Source organism: Rhinatrema bivittatum, chromosome 7 (genome assembly GCF_901001135.1).
Source record: "Rhinatrema bivittatum chromosome 7, aRhiBiv1.1, whole genome shotgun sequence".
Taxonomy (NCBI): domain Eukaryota; kingdom Metazoa; phylum Chordata; class Amphibia; order Gymnophiona; family Rhinatrematidae; genus Rhinatrema; species Rhinatrema bivittatum.
Window position 1 is genome coordinate 312,844,441 of NC_042621.1, and position 18,677 is coordinate 312,863,117.

At 46.8% G+C, this 18,677-nt stretch overlaps 1 protein-coding gene across 2 annotated transcripts in view; it reads right to left on the minus strand.

Annotated features, from left to right (window-relative positions):
• Positions 1-17,573: 17,573 nt before the first annotated feature.
• The window catches only part of EEF1AKMT2 (EEF1A lysine methyltransferase 2), an 86,123-nt gene continuing 85,019 nt past the window's right edge, over positions 17,574-18,677 (minus strand). For both annotated transcript variants that reach the window (XM_029610609.1, XM_029610610.1), the window contains one exon: positions 17,574-17,842. In XM_029610609.1, coding sequence (XP_029466469.1) covers positions 17,724-17,842 — 119 coding nt within the window. In that variant the 3' untranslated portion in view covers positions 17,574-17,723. The remainder of the gene's footprint in view (positions 17,843-18,677) is intronic.

An 18,677-nucleotide genomic window follows, 5' to 3' on the forward strand; every position in this document is an offset into this window, starting at 1 on the left:
GATACTCGTAATCAGGTTCAAGCCAGAGGTCAGGAGCCAGAAGTCCATTCAAGGGAGAGGCTAGCAGGAGGACAGGAACAAGCAGGAGAAGGTACCGGAGAGCAGGAACACTAGAAAGAGGAACGCACCTCGAAGAGAGCAAGAGGACTTGTTGCCAAGGCAAGCTCTAACTGTCAGAGCTTACCTTATATAGGAGTAGCTGGAAACGTCATCAGGAGGGGCCATGGGAAGGTTTCTCGCAGAGGTGCCACGAGCACACCTAGGGGGAAGGAAAGGTGATGGGCGTGTGTGGCATGGCGATGTGTTGAATGCTGCTCAGCCCAGGAGGGCCCAACGCACTGGCGAAGGAGCAGGAAGGCAGCTGAGAAGTGCAGAGACGGTGGTGGGAGGCCGGCGTCGGGAGCTGAGAGCTGCATTCCATTTCCCACCTGGATGATGGGCAGGATAGTTCTTTTTGAACTTCTCCCATAACAGATTCTTGTTCATACTTCAAAATTCCAGGATGGATCTCAATCCCTTTGACTTCTTGGGGATAAGGAAATAGTAGAAGAGGAACTCATTGCCATGGTCTTTGGGAGAGAGAAGTTCTATTGCCCACTGGTTGAGAAGCGAATCCACTTTAAGACAGAGCTGCACTACCTTGATGTATTGCAGGGAGAAAAGAGAAACGGTATCCAGACTCTTCAATTTTGAGGACCCAATGGTCCTTGGTGATCTTCCGCCACTCTTCAATGAACCAATGAATTTGTCCCCCTAGTGGGGTAGTAGAGTTCTGAGGATCAAGACTTGTCAAAAACTCAGACCAGTGTTGGGCTGGGCCTACTGTGGAGCTTTAGGATAACATCTGATTCTCATGCTGATGTCCACAAGCCAGAAGCTGCTGTTGCAGAAGTGCAAGTGGGGCACAATTCTGTTGAAATTGGCTATAGCATTATCTCATGCCTTGGTGTCAAACAATTCATAACTGTCTGCAGGAGACGACAGTCGCACTCCTCTGCTGGGACATCCTATAACGCCTCCCCTCACATGCACCCCACTCCTCACACACATACATGTGCAAATGTGAACCAATTCTGTATTCAGTTTTAAATAAAGCACTTTAAAAAAACTGTAAGAAATATGCTTTACTAATGTCCATTAACCAGAGTAAACATCTAGAAATATTGTTTGTGCTGTGAAACACTGATTTTGGAAACAGGATGCTGGGCTTGATGGACCCTTGGTCTGACCCATTCTTACATTCTTATGATTTTCAATAACCTTCAAAAACCTCGATGTAGCTGGAAATAAACATCTGATTCTAGGTGTACATAAATTGTAAATTTAAAAGTGCTAGTTAAGCCTCGCCTACTGTCATTTTTAATTTCTTATCATTGAATCCTATGGAGGACTATCAACTCAATAACATTAAAAACAAAAATTAAACTACACACCAAAAATCATCAAGAATTCAACAACTGTTCTCCTATTAAGATAGAAGCTTTCAGAATTCAGGCTGGAATGTTTTTCACCATAACATCTCTTTTTAGGCAAGATACCTTCTCAGAGAGCTTTCAGTAATGTCTAAAGCACTTTCAAACAAGCCCTTACTTGGGTTAATCAAGCCCGCCTAGGTCTCCCCTCACCTGTCTTTTATTTCCGGCGGCACCCCCTTTCCCCCGGCTTTTCCCCTTGTTCCTTTCCCCCATACCTTCCCTAAGTTAATGTCACTGGCAGGGGCACCAGAAGCATGTCCAAGGCTTATGGGGGGATGCTTCCTGTTATTGATCTTGTGCTTCACGAGAACACCACAAATTGATCATCCTTAAATACTGAACCTGCTCACGGCATTGCTGTGGCATGCAAAGCAGTGGTCAGCAGCAGCCTCCCGTTGCTTTATCAACAGGTGCTGTGGTCTGAGTGTCCTTTAGAGGGAACCTGTCTCTCATTACATTGGGCAGGAATTTCCTGCTCAGCCAAGGGAGATGCACAAAGCAAGAGAATCCAGCTCAATGCCATAGACTTGGCAGGTCTGCCTGTGCTAGGCAAAATACAGAGGGATCAGAGATGCACATTTCCCAGAGCTGAGAGAGAAAATCCAAGACTTTCCACAAAACTCTGCATCATTCTGGGGGGAAAGAGGAGAAACAGCAGTCAGAATCTGCAAAATCTGTGGGATCCTGCCCCAGGCCAGAAATGAAACCTGACCAGGGACAGCACAGACCCCAGCATGTTAGTAGAGCAGTATGGGTTTGCCCCAATCGTGTTCAGGGTCAGAACTGGATGTGTGCAGTGGAGACCTCCTGGAGAAACACTGGCACTCTTCAGAGGTTGCATGTAAGTATATGTTACTTGGGAACCCAGGATAGAAAATAATAAACATTATATACACAGGTGTACATGGATTCAGTGCTGGTGTGACCAGACCCAGTAGGAGTGAGGAAGGGCTGCAGACTCAGACAGAATAATACAGGTTACCACTAGTACCTCCAATTTCCAATGCACTACTAGCCATATGCAATACTGTACAGTCCCTGCCCCAGGGAGCTTACAATCTAGTCCATGGGAAGTGTTTTTATTGTAGAGAAGTATTTAGAATTTAAACGCAGCCTCAAAAAGGCTGAATGTTTAGACTGGATTTGCAATCTAGGTAACCCTTACAGCCCCTCCCCTTCTCAAGCAGGGTCAGGTGAAACAACCCGGGCACATTAACCTCTTGCTGTCTGGTATATTTATTTATTTGATTTGTATTCCACCTTTCAAAGTGGATTACACTCAGGTACTGCAGAGGGCTCACAATCCAATGGGCCTCTTTACTAAACGTTTTCTTCTAGTTTGTGTCTACTGGGAAAATGCTTAGTAAACAGGGCCCCAAGTTTGTATCTCAGGCAATGGAGGGAGAAGTGACTTGACAAGGTCACAAAAGTGATCTCCTCTACGGCTCCTCCAGCATACACAAAACTGGAAATTGTCCTTGTTGTTACTATTTTGTACATGTTTCCCTTTTATTTTAAATCAATTCATGCATTTCTCTGGCAAATGTAAAAGTGTCATGCCAATAAGGTTATGGGAATCTGCCTCCCTGCACTGCACAGCTGAACAGAAAAAACCCTGCCGGCTCAGCTGCTCAGATTACGAGAGAAGGCTGTAACACAAAACCTGGGGAAAAAACACAGTCAGCACCTATGTAGAAACCCTACCATACCAATTCACCACTAACACTTGGCACTGCAATCACTACAATCCAGCCTACAAAAAGGTGGCAACGCAAACATTGCAATGAGCCCTAGAACACCAGTACATCTCTTATTGAGGCCGAAATAATAAGGCGCACTAACATTAGCACAAGTTTGTACTCCTGTTTAGGATGTATTTTTCTACAGTAAGTTAAATCTGGTATTTAACAGAGGTTTTAACTTCTAAAAAAATATGCACTAAACCAGAAGTAAACACCAGCACTAAAATTAGCATGACTGCATGCAAATCCCATGTAAAATAAGGCATTAGTTATTCTCCAGAAGTGCAGGGAGGGCATTAAAGGGGCAGACAACGTAAAGCACATTTTCTTAATGCCAGAAATGTAACTCCTGGGTAAGAGCAGGAGTAAAATATAACTTGCATTTCTGGTAGCCATGTTATGCTATTGTTGTGCCCAGTGTGGTAGCATCTAGCTTCTTCTACCAGACTGGGCACAACAATAGAATAAGTTTAGCCAACCTGGGACCCAAGAGTTTAATTTCCAGTGTAAGCTCTCGGGGTAGGCATAGTACACTGGTGCTGTGCATTTTGGCATACTCTGCCCACCACAGAGAGCAGGTTCTTGCATCCAAGACCATTTTGGCAAGGAATGGCAAGTAAAATCGAAGCATCAGCTCTCTGGGGAGGGCACTTATAGCTAGAAAAGCAACGCATAAGCTGCGTGGGTGGAACAGTACACGTCAGCACTCTCTGCATACTGTTCAGTTGCTCAGGAAAGCAAAGAAAACTTGTGACTGGTGCCTGTTTAAGAGAGCTTACATTGGAAATTTAATTCCTGGGTCTGAGCTGGAGTAAACTCACATTTCTGGTGACCAGCGTTGTCTGTTGTTGTGCCCAATGTGAAATTCTACCTCAGACCCAGGAAGGACTTACATGTCCAATGTAAATTCTCAGGGGCTGGAACCTACAGCTGAATAATGCGTAAACTCTCTGAGGAGGTCACCTATAGGCAAAGCCAGGATGCACAACACCAAAGTGCTTACTATTCAACTGAAGCTGCCTGCCCAGAGAGCTTGTGTGTTGTTCAGCTGTAGGTGCAAGCCCCAGAGAGCTTACTCTGCAAATGAAACTCCTGAGGTGGAGTAAGCTTGCATTCTGTTGCTGTGCCCAGTGTTACAGAAACCACTAGGCACTACCTCATGGACACAGCAATGGATTATCATGGCCAGCAGAAATGTGAGTTAACCTAAAAATCCATACTAACAGGAGTAAGGAGGTAAGTGTTTGAAGGCATGTGACCAAAATAGCCTTGAATGCAAGACTGGCTCTGGGCACAATCTCACATGCAAGGCATGCCAAGTGAAACCAAAGGGTAAGCTCTCTGGAACGGGCAGCAACAGCCACTAGGAATGCGCAGTACCCAAGTGCATACTGTGCCCTCCCGAGAGAGCTTACCCTTTCATTTCACTTGGCATGCCTTGCCTGCGAGATTGTGCCCCATATTTCATGGCTATACTTAAAATTCCTGAGAAGACTTTGCCGTGGTTTTAAAAGGACCCCAGAGCCCTGATCCATCAATAGATGTTTTTAATTTAAGAGCTATTCTGGAGAAATCAGGTGATGAGGAGATTGTGCCATCAACCCTTACAGCATATTGAAGCTTTTTTTCTGTATACAGATGTTTTCTATTAGAATATGAAAGTTTGTGTATCTCCAGATGTGATGAAGGCAATCAAGCTAAGAGAAACAGGTTTCTATTTATGAGAGCAGGGCTTTTGCAAATGGTTACTTTATTCTGGTTGAATTGTCCTTGCATGTGTGGTAAAGTTTAAAGGAGTAAATTATGTTTTATGATTGATCCCAGCCTCAAATGGATCCACTGACCTCCTTCTGATGCCCAAGCTACTTCATCTCCTGGAAGTTACTTACGGGGCTTCAGCCATGCTCTAGCTCACTACATGTAGGATAATTATATTTTTCTTCTGGAATTGGATTTTGCTTTCCCTACATTGTGGGCTGCTAAGATACAGGAGGGAAATGTTTTTCTTGGGTATTTGTTTCCTGTTTTTGTTCTCCTTTTTGTATTGTTCTGAACAAGAATTGTATCTTGGATTATATTTTGAAAATGCATTCATTAAAAAAAAAAAAAAAAAAAAGCAAGAAAAACTCTTTATAAGTTGGCAGGAAAGAGGAGAAACAGCAGTGGGAGCAGCAAAATATGTGGGATCCTGCAAGCAAGTCAGAAATGAAACCTCATATGATTGTAAAAAGGCCTTGGCCCATTGATTATTCTATGCAGGACAACAGTGTAGCTTGAAGTCAAAGCGGTTGAAGAACAGTGACCATTGAGCATGTATTTGATTGAGAGCATGTGTGTAATTGAGAGCATGTATTTGATTGAGAGCATGTGTGTAAGTGTGTGAGAGAGCATGTGTGTGATTGAGAGAAACTGGTCAGAGAGGTGATGTGTGTGTATATGTGGGAGACAATAAAAGTGACTGGTCAGAGAGACGACTGGAGTGTGTGTGAGAGAGTGAGAGATTGGTCAGGGAGGTGACTGATGTGTGTGTGTGTGAGAGAGAGAGAAAGCATGGAAGTGAGAAATATGGGTATGTGAGGAAGCATGGGAGTAAGAAGCCTGGTGTTGGGGTGTGTGTGAAAGAAAGCATTGGACTGAGAAGCCTGTATATGTGAGAGAGAGCATGGGAGTGGGAAGCCTGTGTGTGTGTGCATGTATGAGAGACAGACTGGTTGGTAAGGTGACGGTGTGTGAGAGAGAGAGACTGGGGTGTATGTGAAAGAAAGTGATTAAGGGAATGAGAAGCCTGTGCATATGGAGAGAGCGAGCATGGGAATGAGAGAGATTGGTGCATGTGTATGTAAGAGAGAGAAAGTGATTATGGGAATGAGAAGCATGTGCATGTGAAGAGTGAGCATGGGAGTGAGAAACCTGGGTGTGTGGGTATGTGTGAGACACAGTATGGGAGTGAGAAGCCCATACATGTAAGATAGAACACGGGAGTGGGAAGCCTGTGTGTGTGTATGGCATGAGAAAAACTGTTCAGGAAGGTGACTGGTGTGTGTGTCAAAGACTGGGAGATGATTGGTGTGTGAGAGACAGAAAGACTGGTCATGGGCCCTAAGGAAGAGGACCATGAGTATAGAGCTTAGCCACTACTGCTGCTTCTGGTGTGTGCTACGGCCTGCATGGAAGAGGACAGGAGTAGGCGAGCTGCTGGCGGGGGTAAGTAAAGGTGGCTTTTTAAGTTTATCTTTCTTGATTGACTGCCATTTTAATTATTTAATATTATGTGATGGGTCTGCTTTTTTGAAATATTTAATTGGTGTTTGGAGAATTTTTAATAGTTTTTATGAGTTTTTAATTGTTGGATGTTATTCTGTTCATAGTTGTTGTGAAACATTTATTCTGCTTATTAGTATAGTTTTACAATTATTTCTGTGTGTGGATCTATAGCTGCTTGCTAGTTCTGTTTTCCTAATAAGAGGTGTATTGGTTTTTAGGACCTGATTTAATATTTGTAGTGTTGCCTTTTCATAGATAGGGTTGCTCCTGTTTGAGTGTATTCCATAATACAGGTGTAACTGTGTGCGGATTAGTTTATGTGCATTACTACAGATCCTGGGAGTATGTTAGGTCGGTTCTGTGTCTGTTACCAAGATGAGATATTTTACTAGCATGTAAGAGTTTTATCAGTCTTATTTGTTGTGTTTTCTCAAGAGGACATGCATTGGTGGTAAGCTGCTGTCTTTTCATAAGTAGGGCTATTGAGCCTGGAAGTAGAAGGAGTTTGAGTTACTGTTACTGAGATGACACCAGAACCAGAATATCTTTTTTGTAGGGTGAGTTGTATGGGGAATGTTGTAATTCTGCTTTACATCCATTATTGTGGGTCAGGGGGGGGGGCCCGTAGATACAAACTGTACATTTACACCTAGCCCCGTGACGATCATGGGTTCAGTGTGTCATGCACCCATCACCCCAATCCTTCAAGAAAAAGCTTAAAACCTGGCTATTTCTTAAAGCCTTCACTGCAATAACATGACCGAACTCCAACACCAGAACAAACCCCTACAGCCCAGTCAACAGCCAGCCCCCTATCAACCAACATACAGCTTTACTATTCTATTAACCTCTCACTGACCACTGAGACTCCAATGTAAGATATTATTTCTGGGCATGACCCCTGTAAAATAGAAGCTCTTCCACCTTGTCCTAACTATAAGACGTAAATCCTACGCCTGACTACAACAAGATAAAAGTTCCTTTCACTTTGACCTCCATTAATGTTCCTCTCCCTCGTTAACCATTTCCATGTTCCATTCATATCCCTTGTTAACCACTTCCATGTTACAATTGTTCAATGTATTAAACAAAGGAAATGCCTGATTTCCTGCAGTTTTTGGTTGAATGTAAACTGATGTAATATGTAAAATCGAACACTGGTATAGAAAAAATAAATAAATAATGCATGTGAGAACCATCTGTCAGCTGTGTCCCGACAGTTTCTACAAAGTACTTTCTCAGCATTTCAATTGGTGTCACTAGTTTCTTTTTAGGAAAGTTCAAAATCAGGTGAACACTGTTCTCTAGATTTTCAATCTTATTTTGCAAGCATGTCCAGTAACAATGGTATCCACTGATTTTTGAATTTTCAACTCATTTGTATCTTGAATCCCCTTTTGATTTTTTATTTCACAAACTTCCATTTTTACCTCATTTACTTGAACAGTTAACTCCTGCTGTTGAGTTACAAATCGTGAAAGCTGTGTAGTAAGATTTGTTATTGTTTCCCATATATTTTCAAGCATTATTAAAGAAGGTTTTTTTAATATAGCAGCCAATACCTCTGTCTCCGGTTGTTGAAGAGTCCCGGATTTCTCCGCAATTAATTATAGGCTCGCTGTTCCTTCCCTCGCCGTCCGGCCAACCGCTCCATCTGTTTGCCCCTCTCTCATGGCCCCACCTGACGCCAACTTGGCCGACTGAGGAAGATTTTCATCGCGAGACAGGAGAATGCTGTTTTCCTCAGCGCTCTCCACGGGGGGGCCGGGTTGCGGAGGAGCCCGACTCGGCTCTGGCGAAAGAGTGGATTCCAGGTCCGGAACAGGTTGCGGTGGATCACCACCCGACTCGTTGTCCAAGGACATCGCTCCGGAGATTTTTTCGGGGTTCCAAATAACATGCTGATCCATAGGTCCTGTTGAAGGCAAACCTTCTGAAACTTCAGGGTAAATTTTAGCTTTACCCTTCCATTTACCCATTTCACTTCAAAGAAAATCAATTTCCAAACAGGAATTTAAGGAAAAACTTTAGAGGGGTCCGGAGCTCCGTGACTAGCATGCAGCATCTTGGATTCCTCCCAAGGATGGTATTTTATTAACAATGACCAAGCCTCTTGCACACTTTTTACCTTTGTAGCTGCTCCTTTCAGTTTTTTTCTATTTTTCTCATTTTATCAAAGTTTCCCTTTTGAAAGTTTAGCACGAGAGCCGTGGATTTGCTTACTGTCTCCCTTCCAGTCATTAATTCAAATTTGATCATATTATGATCACTATTGCCAAGCGGCCCCACCATCATTATCTCTCTCACCAAATCCTGTGCTCCTCTGAGAATTAGATCTAAAATTGCTCCCTCCCTTGTTGGTTCCTGAACCAATTGCTCCATAAAGCTATCATTTATTCCATCCAGGAACTTTATCTCTATAGCATGTCCCGATGATACATTAACCCAGTCAATATTGGGGTAATTGAAATCTAAGAAAGACATTTCTCTTTATCCACTGTACAATGATTTGAGTGACTCCAAAAAAAGACGTATCACAATATTTGTATTTAAATGCTGTCAGTATCTTTTTGAACTTGATAGTCATACATATATCACATTCATAAATTAGGGACCTTCATAACATCCACAGTGCTGCAAATGAGTACACAAGTATATTTCGAAAACCGAATGACCATAAACAACTTATTATGCTTTGATAGTTTTCATCCAGCTAATTTTAAAACCAACCTACCAGTTGGCCAATTTCTCTGCCTAAGGAGGCTGTGTACCGACCGTAATGAATTTAAAAACCAAGCCAAGCATATGGCAAACCGTTTTCTACAATGAGGGTACCCGCTACACTGCGTAAAAACAGCATATCAAAGAGCCTTATACTTAAACAGAGATTATTTATTTTTACCAAAAACATCACCGGGCCAGGATTCGAACCCACAGGTACTGAGACATACACTGATATCAGCCCCTATCAGTAGAGTCATCAGGAAGCATTGGGAGATTCTTCAATGAATTCACCCCTTCATTTAACCAACCACTAAGAATTGCATATTCAAGAGGCAGAAATATTAGGGACTATGTTGTCCGCACCAGTTGCTACAATCCCATTGAAAAGCTAGAGCCAGTGAAATCATGTACTAAGTGCATGTGCTGCCCCCTCAAATCTACTCAGAATACCATCACCACAGCCACGGGCAGAGTGCTGGCCTTGCCTAAGTTCTCATGTCATTCCACTTTCGTGTTGTATACCATTTTTTGCCCATGCCCTTTAACATATGTGGGCATGACAAAACGTCAAATAAGGATTCGTCTAACTGAGCATAAGTGCTGCCTTAATACAGGCAGGCTTGAGTAACCTTTGGTTGCCCACTTCAAAGAACATAATCATGAATTCAAGGACATTAAGTGGACAATCCTGGAGGTGGTTAAACAACATTGGAGAGGAGGAGATAGAATAAAGAAGCTTAGGCAATGTGAACAAAAGTGGATTTTCCTGTTGAAATCAGTCACCCCGAGTGGACTTAATAAAGAAATTGAGTGGTGTCATTTCATGTGATTTCCCGGCTTAAATCAGGGCCAATACCCAGCATCAGGTGAGATCAGTAAATCAACCTATTGTGATGTGGTGCAGCCCGGCCGCAGGCAGGAGCTGCCAAGCCACCTTAAAAGCAACGCGAGTACCAAACCCAGACAGCAGGGGGCGCAGGGAAAGATGAGAAGAACTACGAATCCCAGGTTTCCTGAAACACCACCTGACTTGGGAGGAGAGCCTGAAGGTGAACAGGTGTTAGACATAGACCATGATGAGCTAGACACTGATGAGTTCATGGAAGTGGAGGAAGAGGGTGTGCCCACTTGGTGGGAATGGCCACAAAAGCCCAACTCTTGGGAGTCAGAGGAGGAAGAGATGGAGGTAGGTTCAGGGGGAGAAGAGTCCTCCAGTTCGTATATGGATACTGAGTAAGTTGGGGGAGGGGAAGTACACTCCTGAGGCTAAAGGGAAGGCCAGGGAGGAGGGCTCTAGAGGGGCCTGTTATGTTAGATCTGGTAATAAGCGCCGGGCATAAGAAACAAATGGTTACTCCCTAAGAGGCCGGCTGGTAAGAAAACCGGAGGGCTGGAAGGGGATGGGAGGAAGCCTCATGTACAGGTTTGTGTTATGTTATAAAGTGCTTGAAAGGAACTAGCGAGCTCTCTGTGTTGTCTTTGGGGATTGGGGAAGGGGTTCACCTACCCCCAACCCTGCTTGAAGGGAGCCTCGGAGCCCCGCCAAACCAGGGCCAGCGGAAGCACGGACCCAGGGATTTGCGTGAGTCGTCCAACTCTTGAGGCCTCGTTCGCTGGGACGGAAGGTGGAAGGGCGATACCCGAGGCCCCAAGGACGGTGAGCCGTGACACATGGTGGCAGCAGTGGGATCCACGGAACTCGCTGCCCGGAGGACCGCGAAGGGGCAGTTGGATATACCCAGGCACTCATTAACCTGGGGGAAGGTAATAGTACCTCAGCAGCGCTAAAATAGACTGCCTGTGGGGGGGTGGGGAGACGTATCCTAAACCCTTGCAGGGGCGCTAAAAAAAAAAAAAAAAAAAAAGAGGGTTTGTTTTTTGGTTTTTGTTTTTTCTCACTCTCTTCCCCTGGGGGGGGGGGGGGGCTAGAGTGTTGAGCGGCCGCACTTGGGTCTCGCTGTTGTTGTCTTCCAGAGATGGCGTCAGAGGAGGTATTAAAGTGGCTAACCGCACAGATGCAGCAGCAGCAGGAGGGCATGCAGCAACTGATGAAACATATGATGGAACAACAGCAGCAGCAGCAGCGACCACTTCTACAACTTCTGGAGGAGCAGCGGAAGGTCACGCAGCTATGGGCGGCCCAGCTTACCACAGGACCCTCAGGTACCTCCCCGCCAGTTCCAGGTGCTCGGGGGCTCGCATGGACTGAACCCCCCTTGAACATTCACCTAGAAAAGATGGGGCCTGGGGATGATCCTGAGGCCTTCCTCGTCACCTTTGAGAGGGTGGCTAGCGTGGCGGGTTGGCCCCGCGAACAGTGGACTGCCCGACTAGCACCCTGTTTAACGGGTGCAGCACAGGCCGCCTACAGGGCACTGGCCCCGGAACAAGCTGTCAATTATTCGGTCTTGAAGGCTGCTATATTGGACAGGCTGGGAGTAACCCAAGACTGGTATCGCCGGCAATTCCGGGCTACATGTTTTCAACCCATGGATCGCCCTCGGGCCCTAGCTCAGCATCTGAAGGACTTGGCATATAGGTGGCTGGAGCCCGAGGGTAAGACTGTAACAAAGATAATGGACATGATTATTCTAGAGCGATATATAGACGCGTTACCTGCCCAGATGAGGAGTTGGGTGGTGCGTCAGGGGGTAACTGGGCTCGAGAAGGCCATTGTGAATGCGGAGAGGTACTTAGAGGCTGAAGCCGCAGTGACCGTTAGCCCCACCCTAACAAAAATAAAAACCTCTAGGGAGTCAGCTCGAGAAAAGGGAGAAGGCTCGGGGGGTCCTGTACCCGTACGAAGCCGATCCCTGAAGCCAGAGGGGGCGGCTCGTCCGCTCGAGGGGCCGGGTCGAGGCTGGGAAACCCCTAGGAGGTCAGGGACTCTCAAGTGCTTCCATTGTGGGGAACCGGGGCACTTCCAAAGGGAATGCCCTCATGGGACGGTGGGTTATGTGCAACCCCCGAGGTTGAGTGGGGAGGAGGTCTCCAGGGAACCGGCCCCCTATTTTCAATGGGTTAGGGTCAATGGGCATCGAGTGCAAGCCCTCCTAGACACCGGCACAAGTCAGTCCTTGATTTCGGGGAAAACTGCGGCGCAAGTGGGGGTGAAGGCATCGCAGGTCCCAAAGGGAGAAGCGCAGATACGTTGCGTACATGGGGATGTACGAAAGCATCCGGTGTATGAGGTCCTTTTACAGTGGGGCCCTTATGAAGATAGGTTGGAAGTCGCCCGGGCCGAAGCATTACCTGTACCCCTCCTATTGGGGCGCGACTGGAAGCCGCTCGCAGCGGTATTAACTGATAAACAAGCCCTGGTGACTACTAGAGCCCAGACCCAGGCGCAGGGCACCTCAGACGCTGAACCCGGGATCGGGGAGGTATTTCCTTTCGAGGAAGCGGGAGTAGTGGAGGAACCAGGGGCAGGTCGTAGACCCCGCGCGGAGAGAAAGAAGGAGAGGCGAGGGCAGGTAGACATATGGGAGGGAGAAGAGGAGCCCCGCACGGATCAGATAGTGGGGACATTGTTGGGACGGTTTCCCGAGTTCAGAGAGGAACAGCTCCAGGATCCGGCGCTTAAGGAGGCGTGGAAACAGGCAAAAATGCCCACACCTCCTGTGACTAATAAAGGAAATACATTGTACCCTTATTTCATGGTGGAAAAAGGCTTACTCTATAGGGTAGAAGAAGGGCTGGTAGGGCAAGGTGCTCACAAACAGCTGTTGGTGCCCATGTGCTTTCAGAACGATGTCCTGGCCCTGGCCCATGAACATCCCCTGGCGGGCCATTTGGGCATACATAGTACTCTAGCTCGGCTGAAGAGGAGGTTCTTTTGGCCGGGCATATACAGGATTGTGAGGAAGTATTGTTCTTCATGCCCCAATTGCCAATTAGTCTCAACAAGAACCCCGGCTCGCACCCCACTGGTACCCCTGCCCACAGTACAGGCACCCATGGACCGCATAGCGGTCGACATGATTGGCCCATTAGAAAAGACCAAGAGGGGACACCAGTACATTCTGGTGGTTTTGGATTACGCCACTAGGTATCCCTGGGCCATCCCCTTGAGGTCCACAAGAGCCTCCGTGGTGGCACCCGCGCTAGTAAGCATCTTCTGCGAGTTCGGGTTTCCCAGGGAAGTCCTAACAGATCGAGGTACCAACTTTATGTCACGGGAATTGGCGGCCTTGTGGAACCAGTTTGGCATAAAGCATACACGCACCGCGGCGTATCATCCCCAGACAGATGGCTTGGTTGAACGATATAATCAAACTCTAAAAGCTATGATGCGGGCTTGTTTGGAGAGGGATTCTGGGGACTGGGACAGGCTTATCCCCTTCTTATTGTTCGCCTCACGGGAGGTACCCCAGGCCTCTACGGGGTTCTCCCCATTTGAGCTAATCTTTGGGAGACAACCCCGGGGTATGCTGGACGTCATTCAGGAGAAATGGAGTGGGGAAGAGGCAGAGCCCCAAGACGTAATAAGTTACGTAGCCGGCTTGAGGCAACATGCAGAGGTGGCTTTACGTATGGCTCGCGATAACTTACTGCAAGCTCAAGAGAAGCAGAAGCAGTACTATGACAGAGGAGCAAGGGAGCGCGAATTCCATGAAGGGGATCAAGTCTTAATACTGGTGCCCACGTCCCCCAATAAGCTCCTTGCCAAGTGGAAGGGCCCAGGGGTCATAGAAAAACGTTTGGGACCCCTGAACTATCGGGTCAGGGTGGGTCATAAACGCCCACAGGTCTACCACGTCAATTTGCTCAAGCCATGGATAGAGAGGGAGAGTCTGTCAGCGGGTCGGGTGCCCGAGGATGAAGAGGAACTGGGACCCCAGGTGCGGGATCTGGGTCTTCAGGAAGGAGTAAACATAGGGGTGGACTTGACCCCCTTACAAAGGGCCCAAATGGAGAGGATAGTGAGCCGGGCGGGGGATGTGTTTTCCCCATTGCCGGGCCGTACAACACTTGTCACCCATAGCATATCAACCCAAATGGGGAAGGTGGTCAGAAGGAGGCCCTATCGGTTACCTGAGGCTATGCAGGCGGAAGTTACAAAGCAAGTAGAGGAGATGTTACAGTTAGGGGTTATTGAGGAATCTAGCAGTGCATGGTGTAGCCCCATAGTCCTGGTACCCAAGCCCGATGGGACCTTGCGCTTCTGCATAGATTTTAGGCTTGTAAATGCCATCTCTAGTTTTGATGCATACCCTATGCCCCGAGTAGACGAGCTAGTGGAAAGGCTGGGGACGGCTCACTATTTAACCACCCTAGACCTCACAAAAGGGTATTGGCAAATACCTTTAGATCGGGAGTCACGGGAAAAAACAGCATTCGCCACCCCGGTGGGCCTATATCACTTCGTGCGCATGCCTTTTGGGTTGCAGGGCGCTGCTGCCAGCTGTCAGCGCCTTTTGAATATAGTGCTACGCCCACACCTGGATTATGCTGCGGCATACATGGACGATGTCATAATTCACTCCACTGATTGGGCCTCCCACCTCGTGAAAGTCCAAGCGGTGCTCCAGTCATTAAGGGAAGCGGGTTTGACGGTTAACCCGGCGAAATGTCGCCTGGCCCAAAGAGAGGTCAAATACTTGGGGCATGTAGTGGGGAAGGGGGTGGTCAAACCCTTGCTAGACAAGATCCAGTGTATTCGGGACTACCCTAGGCCGGTGACGCAGAAGCAGTTGAGGGCCTTCCTAGGTCTGGTAGGCTATTACAGACGCTTTATTCCACGGTTCGCTGACCGGGCATGTCCCTTAAATGACATGCTAAGGAAGGGAACCCCGAATCAGTTGGGCTGGGCACAGCCCGCCGCCTCCGCGTTCGAGTGCCTTAAGGGAGCCCTATGCCGGGATCCGGTATTGAAAGCCGTGGATTTTGCTCTGCCCTTCGTATTACAGACGGACGCATCAGGGACGGGATTAGGGGCCGTTCTCTCCCAAAGTGAATATGGGGACGAACACCCAGTACTGTACCTTAGCCGTCGGTTGCATGAGCATGAGCGCAAATACGCCACTATTGAAAAGGAATGCTTGGCAGTGAAGTGGGCGATCGATTCTCTGAAGTATTATTTGGCTGGCCGCCCCTTTATCCTTGTTACGGATCATGCCCCCTTGAAATGGCTCCATGTCATGAGGGACTCTAACGCACGTCTAACCAGATGGTACTTGGCGCTACAGCCGTATTGCTTTGAGGTTCGCCATAGGGCGGGCAAGGACCACGTCAATGCGGACTTTCTTTCCCGCCTGGGGGAGGGGGTGGGAACGCCTGTCACCAAGAGTTCCAGGGTTTTTTTAAGGGGGGGGGTGTGTGATGTGGTGCAGCCCGGCCGCAGGCAGGAGCTGCCAAGCCACCTTAAAAGCAACGCGAGTACCAAACCCAGACAGCAGGGGGCGCAGGGAAAGATGAGAAGAACTACGAATCCCAGGTTTCCTGAAACACCACCTGACTTGGGAGGAGAGCCTGAAGGTGAACAGGTGTTAGACATAGACCATGATGAGCTAGACACTGATGAGTTCATGGAAGTGGAGGAAGAGGGTGTGCCCACTTGGTGGGAATGGCCACAAAAGCCCAACTCTTGGGAGTCAGAGGAGGAAGAGATGGAGGTAGGTTCAGGGGGAGAAGAGTCCTCCAGTTCGTATATGGATACTGAGTAAGTTGGGGGAGGGGAAGTACACTCCTGAGGCTAAAGGGAAGGCCAGGGAGGAGGGCTCTAGAGGGGCCTGTTATGTTAGATCTGGTAATAAGCGCCGGGCATAAGAAACAAATGGTTACTCCCTAAGAGGCCGGCTGGTAAGAAAACCGGAGGGCTGGAAGGGGATGGGAGGAAGCCTCATGTACAGGTTTGTGTTATGTTATAAAGTGCTTGAAAGGAACTAGCGAGCTCTCTGTGTTGTCTTTGGGGATTGGGGAAGGGGTTCACCTACCCCCAACCCTGCTTGAAGGGAGCCTCGGAGCCCCGCCAAACCAGGGCCAGCGGAAGCACGGACCCAGGGATTTGCGTGAGTCGTCCAACTCTTGAGGCCTCGTTCGCTGGGACGGAAGGTGGAAGGGCGATACCCGAGGCCCCAAGGACGGTGAGCCGTGACACTATAAATCAGACTTGATCTCGGCTAGCCAGTTGCTGACATGCCGAAACTGAATATGGAGATAGGACCGGCATTTTTTTCCCCCACTGTGTGAGATGTGCATGTTATAGAACAGTTTATGACTGAAGTTTTAAAGGCTATATAATTTAAAGTGCTTTATTTTTAGAAATAACTGAAGGGACCTCTGTGAATCCGCAATAAATGAAGCTTTCACCCGCAGCATCACCGTTGTGAAGTGCGCCAGGAGATATGAGTCAGCACTAGATGTCCCTGTAGCAGCGGACCGCGAAACACGCACGTTGGACCTCTGACTCCGACAAAGTAAAAAACAGGGAAGTAATCCTCTGTGTTTTAGAAAAAATATAAAAAAGACAAAAAAAGTTAAAATACCTTTCAGTGAATCGAGGACTATTGGACCAATGATTAAAATGGACCCACACAGGTGCAAAAACACAAATATTCACTTGCAGCACAGTGGGTGTTATGAAGGTCCCTAATTTATGAATGTGATATATGTATGACTATCAAGTTCAAAAAGATACTGACAGCATTTAAATACAAATATTGTGATACAGCATCTTTTTTGGGGGTAATTGAAGTCTCCCATTATTACTGCACTACCAATTTGGTTAGCTTCCCTAATTTCTCTTAGCATTTCACTGTCCATCTCACCATCTTGACCAGGTGGACGGTAGTATACCCCTATCACTATACTCTTCCCCGACACACAAGGGAATGCTTTGTGAAAATACTTCTCCCTCAGACAAGTCTTTTGTGCTGCTCTCTAGATGCTTATATTTGGTGCAAATTTGGCACTTTGTTACTCCCTAGCCCTAATGTCTGATACCAGCCTGGATTGTTGGTGAAATGTCTGAGGAACAGCATTGCTCCTTGGATAATTATAGAAAGAGGTTCCCAAGCCTGTCAGGATATCCACAATGGATATGCATGAGAAAATTTGCATGCTGCGGAGCAATTTTTGAGATATTTGTCTTCATCACAATAAAGTATTTTAAGGACTTTCAGATCTATCCCTTTTTTGTTACCCTCACGGCGTTGATAGATCGTCTTCCTCTTTGTTTTCTGGGTCCACAGTTTTGTCTCTGACTCCATCTACTGGTAGGGATGCATAACCCACTGGTCTGAAATGATCTGAGTATGTACAGGAATAGGACATTATGGACAAATGCTCAGAGGGGACAAACATCCAAAAATTGTAACATAAAAAGCAACTTACAAAAATTGGTTTTGAAAAGAAGCCAAAACTGGAGTGATGCAAAATGTATTTTTATTTCAAAGAACTTGACAAAACCCAGCAGACTGTACAATGCAGAGCAGTTCCTCATTCAGTTTCTCTCCTTCGCCCAATATAGTCCAGGATATTTCCTTCTCCTAGAGGTGATTCAGGTTTTGAAATTGTTTTATTGCTTTGTTGCTAACATCTGAGAATTTTTTTTAAACACCAGCACTGTAACACTGCTTCCAGTCCGTCCTCCAAAGCTGAACTTAGGTGATGGCAGCTCCTCCAGAAATTCAAATCCTACCAGAGAAAAATATCAGGTCTTTATTTGCAAGCTGCCTTTTAACATATCACTCTAATGTAATAAAGCACAGTAATGGTGAATGTAGTGACAGCATTTACTTATCTGGTTGCCAGTTTTAGGGGGAGGAGGCTGGCTGCCCTTCCATACAAGCTCTCCTCCCAGCTCCCAAAAGGAAAGTTGGTTCTTACCTGCTAATTTTCATTCCTGTAGTACCACGGATCAGTCCAGACAGTGGGTTGAGCCTCCTGACCAGCAGATGGAGACAGAGAAAAACGGAAAGGGTATCCTATAACAGGACAGAGCCTACCCTGTGTCCCTTCAGTATAAACGTTATCAAAAGCAGAACAAATGAAAAATGAACCAGAGTAAGATCAAGCAAGTAACAAACTTTAACAAACTTGGAAACTAGAGGTTCAACAGGTAAGCAGACGCTCTTACATGCAAGATAGCAGTAATTTAGGTAGGAAATAACCAGTTCAAGATTCTGTGAAAGAAAACATTTGCGCGGACAAATGATGAGCAGACGGATCAAGGGAGGGAGTCTGGACTGATCCGTGGTACTACAGGAACGAAAATTAGCAGGTAAGAACCAATTTTCCTTTCCCTGTACGTACCTGGATCAGCCCAGACAGTGGGATGTACCAAAGCTTCCCTAAACAGGGTGGGACCCAGACAGACCCGCTCGAAGCACTTGCCTACCGAAGAAGCCCAAACACTGGAGCCTGTACATCCAGGCGATAATGACGAGCAAAAGTATGCAGAGATCTCCACATAGCTACTCTGTAGATTTCTTGTGGAGAGACCGACTGACTCTCCGCCCCAGAAGCAACC